At 40.6% G+C, this 10,777-nt stretch overlaps 1 protein-coding gene across 1 annotated transcript in view; it reads right to left on the bottom strand.

The window, feature by feature from the left end:
• Positions 1–5,985, bottom strand: part of LOC144658034 (uncharacterized) — a 19,411-nt gene extending 13,426 nt beyond the window's left edge. Inside the window, exons 1-5 of the mRNA XM_078518362.1 lie at positions 5,775–5,985; positions 5,119–5,190; positions 4,794–4,863; positions 3,181–3,883; positions 162–2,869 (exon numbers count right to left, since the gene is read on the bottom strand). Coding sequence (XP_078374488.1) covers positions 162–2,869; positions 3,181–3,871 — 3,399 coding nt within the window. The 5' untranslated portion in view covers positions 3,872–3,883; positions 4,794–4,863; positions 5,119–5,190; positions 5,775–5,985. The remainder of the gene's footprint in view (positions 1–161; positions 2,870–3,180; positions 3,884–4,793; positions 4,864–5,118; positions 5,191–5,774) is intronic.
• Between the last annotated feature and the right edge of the window lie 4,792 nt (positions 5,986–10,777).

Here is a 10,777-nt window from a genome sequence, read left to right as displayed (position 1 = left end):
AAAACAGTGCTGTTTGCCTAAATATTAAAATATGATCTACACAGATACAGATCTCCAAAGAAATATTTTCCCCACGTAACAAAAAAAAGACCAAAATATAATAAGCAGATGTCAAGGAGAAAATACAAAACCACTGAATAAAAACAGAAACACTTACTTACATGGTAACTTGACGTAATCGCACATTTCCTATTTCCGCGTTTGGCATTTGTCACGTCATCCAGTTCTTTCTTCGTCATGACAACATCTTTAAGGCTCAGCTCACTAAGATTTGGGAGACTGCTGAGATGCTGCACAAGAACGCTAACTCCTCGGCCAAGTGGGTTTCCACCTAGATAAAGTGTATCGAGTTCTGGTACATACTTCATTGCTTGAGCCAGAGCTGCTACTTCCTCTTCACCCATGTTTGTATGGCTAAGCCCCAGTTTCTTCAGATGAGGAACATTTTCCAAGTGCTCAGCCAGTTTAATGATCCCTTTACCAAGTGAGTTACAAAATAGATAGAGTTCTTTCAACTTTGGTACGTATTTTAGTGAATTGGCGAGTGATACGCATTCTTGATATCCCATACCAACTCTAGATAGTGTTAACGTCAACAATCGTGGAACGTGGCGCAGATTTTCAGCCAGATAACTCACACTTCCATGCAAAGGACTGTCAGTCAATGCAAGCTCATGTAAGTTCGGCGCGCAATGAAGAGATCTGGCGATGACAGCAGCATCATCAGCTGTCAGGTTTAGTCTTTGCAGCTTTAAGATAGAAAGATTGTCAGTGATATTGATATGGGAGACCATATTCTTTACCACTTGAGCATCAAACAAACGATACCAAAACTGGTTCACTTCTACGCTTCGTGGAAAAGACACTGCAGACAACACGTCACTGAGAACAGACAATTCTTTACTTGTATTGTTCCAGGGCCAGTAGATCTCACTGACCAGTGATAAACAATTCTTCTTGTAATCAGAGGTATCCCCAATGCCCTCAGTAAACTCCAATCCTTTGCTTTTGTCATGAACGGACTGCTTCTTTTGAAGGTCTGTTATTGTTGTGAGATCCCTTAACATTACGAGAAAATCTAAAGGGGACTTGAACCGCGTCCAAGAAATGTGATCAATAAAGTAAAGGTACATTGTTTCCCTTTCTTTCTTTAAAAAGGGGCGAAGTATGCGGAATTGAAAGGTCATGCCGTGCTTTCGAAAAAAATCTGAAGCCTCGAGTCTAAGGCCAGAACATGTGACAATAACTACATGTAAAGCGTCCAGTATGGGTGCAACTTTAGCAAAGTCAACTTCGAACCCAAAGAATACATAGCTTGGGAAAGTGGTAGACAGAAGTTGATTTTCAGCCGCAAGTTTTCCGACGTGAAGGGTGCTTTCCACTAATACAACTCCATCAACACTAGCCAGAAACAGAGGGTACACAACTTGTTTGGCTGAAGCCGAACATCTTAACAAACATTCTAAACTGAGATACCGAAAGTTTATTTGGTTACTCGATAGATCGTTCATAGAAGGCGTCTTAGTAAAACGGCACTCTGTGAGTTCGTCTTTTTCTCCTACGAATTTCAGAAGGCTGAAGACTGCTTTCGCACCTTCCTCTGACCATTCACACATGAATTTCAGAATCTCCTGCATATGGATAGCTTTCTGAAATGAATCAATGCTTGTGAAACAATCCACCTTTCCGTCCTTCAAACCCACCTCGTTCATTATATACCACGCAGCCAAGAACTCCTGTACCGACTTGTGAAGGAAAAATAAGCTCTCGTTTGGTTCCCCACTTGTAAATTTTGAAACTTGAAATAGGCCCGAGCGAATCATGTTGTCAGTGAAATTTCTTCTGTGCCGGTTTGCATCTTTAAGATCGATATAAAGATTGTTTCTCAGAAGGCCATCTAGGGCTAGTTTTCCTATTTCGGTCAGATGTTCTTGGTAATCATCAAGAATGTTGTACGAAGGTTTATTCTTTGGATCTTTTGGATTCTTTGTTGTCATGTGAATAAGCAAAGTCTCCACGAATCTTTCATGCATCTCTAGTCTGGATTTGGGCAAAGCTTTCCTACGTCTATCCATCCATATCAAGCACAGCATTAAAAGAAGTAGAGGAATCTCTGCTATCTCCCAAAGATCTCTACTGTCCAGGTAACGGTCAAATTCTTCAATTTCCTTTGGATCAGTGATAAACTTGCTAGCAAACTCGTTAACTTGCTTTCTACTGTCAAGTCCCCTGATCTCGCACTGTACGTGGCTAGACTTGACTAACTCTTCGCCTTCCATTTGCCTTGTAGTCACGACAACATAGCAATCTCTCAGCTGATTACCTGCCCATATCTTACGAATAAGGGATGAATTGTCTGCACTGTACTCGTCATAGCCATCCAAAACGAGCAACACTTTGTCTTGGTTTTGAAGAACATATTCATGCAGGCTATCGATGGAAACTGAGCTGTCACGAGCAAGTAATTCGGACGCCTTTAAAATGGATGGAAAATCTTGGATTTCACAAACGTCTCTCAACTTAATCAATAACAAAATGTTAAACTTTTTCAAAATTTCGTTCTTTCCGTTCGCCCAGTCGACAGCAATTTTCTGAGAAAAAGTCGATTTGCCGATACCTGGTCTTCCGTAGACAAGCATTCTTTTAGGGTTAGAAAAACGTTTGTGACCTTCAAACATTTCAGTGTAGTCTTCAAGTTTCCTTTGTAATTTTCCACTGGGTTTCCTTTCATCTTTTAACCAAGATAACTTGGTATAAATGTCGTCAATGTCAACGGTGTCATCTGGGTCCCAAGGAGTGATTTTCACCTGACTCATGGTGTTGTAATGACTGCATAATTGAGATTGGCACTCCTTAAGATCTAGTGGTTCTGTAAGTGAACAAATGAAGACAAGATAATCGTAGTTTACGGTATAAAAACGAATAGCTCTAAAACTTAATTGTACATTAATTCAATATCACATTAAGTCTATTAATCGCTACTCATTTCTTCAACGGGGAGCTGAAAAAGGTTGCCTTAGAGCTAGAAAAATCGTTTGGTTTACTAGCAGTGATATTTTTTATTTGTGGAAAACATTATAATAAATCGAAGTAACAAGGTTAGTCAACACTGCTGGCCACCCTTGTACTTCCACGAGTTAACTGAGCTTCGTTCCTTTATTTCTGCATTTCAAAGCTTACCTTTCCTCGGAGTACTTCTATCATCAGAAGCCACCGACAATTTTAAATCGTCAAGCTTCTTATCCATGTTATCTAACTTGTCCTGAATGTTCTCTTCATCCGTCTTCCACTGTTTCAAAAGCTCTTGGTAGTGTTCCTCGATGTCAGGATCCATACAATCGTCTTTGAGATCGTCAATGGCTAGTCCGTAGTCCGCTCCTCCCAGTCTCACCAACGCGTCCCGAATCTCTGTCCAGTAGATACCAAATGCTGCATCATCAACTGAAGCCTGGCTGGCGTGACCGTAAACTGTGTTTCTGTAAAACTTTACACGGGCAATGTCAGCCTCGGGAGTAACGTCTGCAGCAGAAGGCAGATTGTCCCAACCAGTGACAGGAGGAACCAGCACACAAATATTCCTGAGCAGCACCATCAGTAAAGTGATGTCAAAGTCCCTTGATGAAACAGAGGATTTGATGGCAGGATACAGTTTGCCCCATTGTGTAGGATTCAGAACTTTTTTCTTCCGAAGTGCCTGCAATACATTGTGCAGTGCAGGTCTTGCCAAATCTGTGTGAAGGTTTGCTGGTGGGTGTTTTCTGTCGAATGTTTCTCTCAGGACCTGTGACCCAACATCTACCAGAAGGCGACACAGCCTGGCGTAATTAGTTGTTTCTTTGGTGAAAGGAAACGTTGGTGCTGCAGATGCCATGACCAGTCTTTCCTGATAACAATCAGAACACACTCTAATGGTTCAAGGGGAAATTGAACTCTTTTCTTAGAAAACTAGAAAAGTTTATGAACAAATTGATATAAAAATTGTCGGTGTTCGATACGAATAAAATATTTGACAGCGGCTCGACAAATGCCTATTTTTCTAATTTTCCACACGCTGCGGCGGGCCCGAAGGGGCAAAATATCTATTGGCTCCTAACGCGGCCAAAAAATCATTCTGAATCAAACGAAATCTGCTTTAGTTCTAGCCTCGGTGAAGTCTTTCAGTTGCCAGACTTTCAGGCAAAATTATTTTTTGACCCGAATTTGAGTAGGTGTTTTTCAGAAAGACGCCCTCTTAAAAGGTACGGTCTACGTGTGTGTGTCTTTAGTAGTGTATTACTTGCAAAAAGGAAGAGATGTAGGTGCCACTTTCCATCCCCCTAACGTTTCTCTGCCACAACTCTGCAAAGCATATTTTTTCCGTTTAGTCCATAGCAACAGGAAATACCTTTGAGATATTCCTTGCGACTCGTCTCTTAGTGAGTGCTGCTTTATTGTAGGTCTAGCAGTTTGCTCTAGTGACGCAAAAATTATCACGCGTGATCAGTTTCGTGTACGCGCACGCTTGACGCGAGGGTTTATCATGACTTGCTACGCGCGGGTGACTCTTCCACAAAGTGTATTTGTGTTTACAGGTCTTCGCATGCCCACGAATTTAAGAAGTCCAACCATTTACTTAACGAACCAAACAAAGAAAAGCGAAGGGCACTTATTAAATTATTTCTCTAGTTTCTGCCAGCTTGGAGATCTTATATTAGTGGCTGTGGCGAAGGGCATTTTGGTGACGAACTGGGCCAACTAGCAAGATGTTTACATCAAACTTTCTTGGTAAACTTATTATGAAGTCGGGTACATACCGTAAAAAACTGCACTAAATTGCACTTTTCATTTCAATTCTAGGGACTGACAGCTACGAGAGGCGACGGCCTGCAAAACAAAACGAAATATAAAGAGGTCAAGTTAAACGATGAGTTGATCTAGTTATTCAGTGGATTCGAGATTTCTCAATCCTTCATGTACCGATAACTCCAAATAAAGGTCGTTTTCCTTGAATTTGTTTCACACAGTCGAACACTAAAATTTTACCCCCAATAACTCAAACTCTCGATTTCTCGAACTAGTTTTCGTTTCCCTTAGAGGATTCGACTTATGATTAAACTCAATAAGACAAAGGGTACATACCTTTTAAAATATTTGCACCAAACAGCACTTTTCATTTTGTTTTCTGCAGTGGAATCTGGAGCTGTCGAAGACCTGCAAAACGAAACGAAATCAGAGCTCGAGGTCGAGCAAACGAAAAACAGAGCGAGTTATACTTATTTGACAAAAGCAAACACATTGAAAGTGAACCTGCAGAAATACCAGCAGGGACGAGCAGAAACATAGCTATTATATGGAGACTGAACAGACTTGCTGAAAGGAAATAATATCACAGACCAGCTGACTAGTTTAAAGACTGGCTAGATCACAGACTGACTGAGATCACAGGCGAGCTGAAAGGTGATCAGAGACAATCTAAACTATCGACAGAAAAACCTATGAGACTTCTTTAGCACTGACGTAAAACTTCCTGTCTTTCGCTTTCGATATTGTCTCCTAGCTCTTTCGGTTTGAATTAATAGCCTTTAACAAATGCATTGAAAATCTGGTTGCAAATACAAAGACAGGACTCAGTGTATGTGGGACTATACAACGCTAGCTGGAATCAGATCAATAAACTTAACTAATATGTAACGAAAAGTCAGAATAAGAGACGAGAGGAAAGAAGATTTGAAGACGATATCCGAAAGCAATGATGTAAACAATTTTCTATGTGACATAATTTAAGACGAACATACCTGGAATAGCTGAAACTTGCAAACGCCTTCCAAATCTCTTCACGATAAATGAAGAGAATCTGACAGCAAAATACTCGACAAAAGCGCCAGTCGATTCTTCTGGACGAGTTTGAACTCTTAGATAACGAGGGAATGGAAACTCAGCAAACGAAATCAATACGATACAAACACAACCCATACAAAGAACACATTTATCTGGGTGTGTACCTTCAAGACGAATTAGCTTTCGGTCTGTTGGCGATTTTCATTATGATAATTTTTCACATGGCATTCAAGCGAGACCTAAACTTCTTTTAAAGTGAAACGGTTACTCTTAAAAACAAACGACAGGCGACCTTTTGCCGCCACGCACGAGCTTCTAGGGCGAGTAACAAAACACGTTGTTTCGACGTGTTTATTTATTTTATTATATTTTTTTTCATTTTTGTATTTTTCAAAGGTGGGTAGAATTGCGAATGATCTATAATGCAAAACAATACATTTTTTACTGGCTCTATTTGTATAAATAATAAAATTTATTTATGACTTGGCCTGTGCGAATACAAGAGCGATTGCGGGGGTTGCGTGTAGCGCGCGCGCTAGCCTGCGCGCGAGCAGGCTCTCGTTCTCTCGTATTTGGGTCTCGTCTTTTCTCTTTTCTTGTTGAATCAAAACCTAAGTTTTGTTTCGAAGACGAAAAGTAGACCCAGTACCTACGTGCTCGCGATTGTTTAACGGACATCTATATTCAACACAACATAAGGAAGTATAATTTCTCCGTAGCTATAGACAAAACATCTTTGAGATATTCCATGCGACTGGTCTTAAAGGGAGTATCGAGGGAGTACTAGTTTGTTAAACGTCGAAGCAGTGTGGTTTGTATTGAAAGACAAAACAATGCTTTTAAAATCCTTTGTATAATTGGTTTTATTTTTCAGAGTTTTAGTATGTGCAACTCCCAAGTCTCTCATCTCAAATCTCTAGTGACGCAAAGATTATCACGTACGCGTGATCAGTTATATATCTGTAGATAAAATAAGTGCCCAGAAGTGCTTTACATAACTAAGTGCCCGGATGAACCTATATAACTACAAGTGCCCAGAAGGTCTTTAGATAAGAAAGAACCCGGATGCGCCTTAGTACCCGGATGAGCTTTACATAGGCAAGAACCCGGACGCACCTTACTTAAGTAGTGGGTCCTTTTCAGCTAAGGATCTCATGGTATAAAGTAACACTTCGCTGGAGGGCAAGCTACGCTCAGGGACTTCCAAAACAAAGCGACTTCATTCTTGACTTTCCTTTGTTTTGTATGTCCCCGAGCGGAGCTTGCCCTCCGGCATGGCGGATTTTGTTCCATGTGATCGTAAGCTGCAGAGGGCCCATTGGATTGTGTAGCTGAAGAAAACAACCAAACCTTTTCATCCGGCGGACACTGGGTAAAAATGAAAATGTGACTGTTAAGCGTGAGCATTCACAGTGATACACTTTACATCGTGCGCTGAAATCTGACAACAAATTTCACGCAGATCAGGCTTGCTTAATTTGAAAAATATTAAGCACAAACGGGAACAAAAACACACTAGCGATATCCATTGACGTAAACCAAAGCTGCAGAAGACAAGAAATGCCCTCAGCTAGACTGCGCTTCCGGTGGGCTTTGAGCGCTAGTGCTTTGTTGCCGTAGAGTCCAATCTGGGATTGGCTGGACGAAGAAAACGCCACTAGAGACCATAATCTGTAATTTACACCCCTAAGTGAGACGACGAGCAGTTCCAAGCTCTTTCGTATGGGAATTCCCCCCTGCCATCCCTTAGGATTCTGTTATCTTGTTGTTTTTTCTTTTAGTTTATTAAATACAATACCATCTATGTAAATGGAATGCAAATAAACTTGTTGTTGGATTTGGGCAGCCCGAAGACCGTATGCTTTTGCACGCTTAGCCAAATACAATGAACGCCTTCCAATGTGGACACACTCAATACCAGCGACAACTTTCGAGGGCAATGACAAGCAACCAATTGCATTTCCTTCCCTCCAACCCGGATCTGGTTCCGCCATGTAGAAAGTACTTTAACTTCCCAGGGCACTCTTCCCTGAAAAGAAAACCTGGCTACGAGCTTAGGCAGTGTAGCGAGCGCAGGTGATAGAATTTGCGCCCTTGATTACTCCAGTGCCCTCTTTTTCAGGCTGCGAGGTGTCGGTTAAGCAGCTGATTGGCTGTATCAAATTGCTGAGCTATGAAACATCTCTGAAGAGGGATTCATTACTGAATTGTTGTCATATCAAGATATTGTCCTCTATTGATGATATTCTTTTTTCTCATCACCTGGTAAATTACTGTAATGAGAAATTATATGTTGATACTTGGGAGTTCAAATGTTAAGCTGGCTCGTAATGGCTTATATATTCCCATCTTTGCCATTCTACTACAGCTACACTAGTAATGTTGAGGTTAAACGTTTAGTAAAACTTTGTAAAGATTTTGCCAATGAACAAATCTAAATCACCGTGAAGTCATCAAACATCATTGCCATAGCAACGTCCAAAGTGGTCAAAAATACCTTATACTTGACTTTTTGAGGCTAAAATCTTAAAAACTAGACGATGAAAGTTATTGTTTTTCATACATTTTTGTCTAATTGGCAAAACAAACAATCTAACCATTCTTTAAAAAAAATTCTGTAGGTGGGGTTCAGAGCCACCTTAAATTTATGAAAAAATAACGTAGCTCTGAATCCTGCCTACAGATTTTTTTAAAAAATTGGCAAAAATGTTCCTTTTGTCGGTAAGATAGAAATATATCAAAAACAAGAACTTTCACCGAGTAGTTTTTTCGACGTTTTTGCTTGTTTACAAGCTAAAAACGTAGAATAGGGGTTATGTGAACAAAATTTGGAACCACATATTTGTAAACTCTCAAGGGACTTTTTTAATTTCTCAAGGGACTGTTTTAATTTCTCAAGGGATTACTTTCCGCTGTGGGTGATCACTTGCGATCTCGTGGGAAAAAACGTGACTTGTCACATTTACAAACGTTATATAACAATTTTAAAAGTGACATGTCAGCTTTCTTATCTCAACGCACGTGTGTCTGAAAGGCGATCTATAAAAAGCGTCGCACAAACAATGGATTGCGTAACTAAAACACGAATAAATAATCACTAGCACTTAATTACATCGTTTAAAAATTACAGACGTCAAAAATAAACCATACCAAAAAACTCGCTCTTTTCAAAGATATTATTGAAGTTAAAACAAATGCAAGAGATGGGGGCTTCTTTTAGCTTAGGAGCGGTTAAAAATTCGTCATCAGCCTAGGTCGTTAGGGACGAGATTTCCCCGGGGGGGGGGGGGGGGCACTCCCATATATGAGCTATATAGGTATGTGCCGCTGTGAAGGGTATGGTTTTCAAGCAATTTAGTCTGGGATAGGGTATAGAAATCAGAGAGTTTTGGTCTACAATGGGGTAGCATTTGCCGGAAAACTGATCGGTGTTATTACGAATTAAGTCCAGAATAGGAATAGAAACTCAGAAGAGAAAGAGGCTTTCCTAAACGTAATTAAATAAAATCATCGCGGCATCATTGTTGACAGATGGTTTCCATTAAAACACTGATTGTGGTACAGTTCTAAATAAATGCAAGTCTGGGATAGGGTAGGGGTTTTTGGTGTCTAGTCTAGTATAGGGTTGCAAAAATCTGCTGAACATGGTCTAGTAAAGGGCAAGGGCTTCAAATTCCCAGCGGCACACCCCCCACCCAAAATATACAGGGTGCCCCCCCCCCCCGGGGAGATTTCGCTTGACAGCAATGTTGCATGAATCGGCTTTACGACATGCGATCGTATCTACGCAGTTCAAGTGGAATTTCAGTCAAAGACAGCAAAATTCTTTCCTATTTCATCTTCAAATATAATTCGAAAGCATTCACTGAAACATTAACTGTATATATGGCTTTTGTTTAATTCTGGGTCTTGATATCCGACCCTCGCAGAGCCTAGACAAAACGCAGCTTGAGTGTAACGATTTGTTTACGCCCCAATTATATGCGCAATGTTTTCTCCGACAGTAGTCGGAAATATCCGTATTTTTTTTCGTGCTTTTTCGTGGAGCAATCGTAACGATACGGCCTTGAACACATTGAACAGCGGTCCAGGAGCCCATCAACTGGAGCCTTCATCTCCCATACTAACCCTTGGAGTCAACCCTTTCCCGTATTAATTTATTTTTAGAACTAATCTCCCGGGGTCTCGCGCGGGAGATTTCGCACCTCTGTCAATCTTTTGTCGCATTCCGCTGTGGCTACGCAAGCTGTGATATCTAAAACAATAGCGAAACGAGAAGGAAAGACTGCAGAATGTTGTTCCTTGTCGTCCTCTAAATTCAGTATTTCTTCGAAGGAAGACATCAAGTAATGCTATGACTAAAAAACTGCGGAGTTTTGTACAGGTCTGTCAAAAAAGTAAGAACAATTATTCGAATCGAAAGGCGCCGAGACCGATCTCGCAACTGCGAAATTACGAATATATTTTGAAAAGAGGATGGATAGGCGCAACAGATCGGTCAATATTATTTGCCGTATAATTTTTCCGATAAGAAGGCAGCTTGATAAAAGGTTGATCGATTCTAATCGTTGTTGTGAACAATAAATTTTACTGGGTTGTAAACATTCACACTAAACGAACGTATCAATGGTATAAATTTATAAACAAGGTACGCACTTTGGCCTGTACCAACACATTGCAAATCAAATTCTACAAGACATTCAAAACTCTGAGTGACAATAAAATTCAGACAAGCGCTAGCTTGTGAACCCTTCGTGGCGAAGACACAAACATTAGAATAAAAATCTAAACAGCCGTTCCGGCTAAACGACCCATTCGGCTTTAGATAGTACAGGCATAGAGTTCTCTTTGGAAACATACAAAGCGAAAGAAATGTACGGGGATTAAAATAAGCGGATCACACGGTCTCTAACCGAAGAAAGATGTGACATTCAGGCCGTTGGCCTGTACGCGTATATTT

Source organism: Oculina patagonica, chromosome 6 (genome assembly GCF_052425735.1).
Source record: "Oculina patagonica isolate OP01 chromosome 6, crgOcupat, whole genome shotgun sequence".
Classification (NCBI taxonomy): Eukaryota; Metazoa; Cnidaria; class Anthozoa; order Scleractinia; family Oculinidae; genus Oculina; species Oculina patagonica.
The sequence above is the reverse complement of the archived record's forward strand: the minus strand, read 5'-3'. Positions and strand labels throughout refer to the sequence as shown.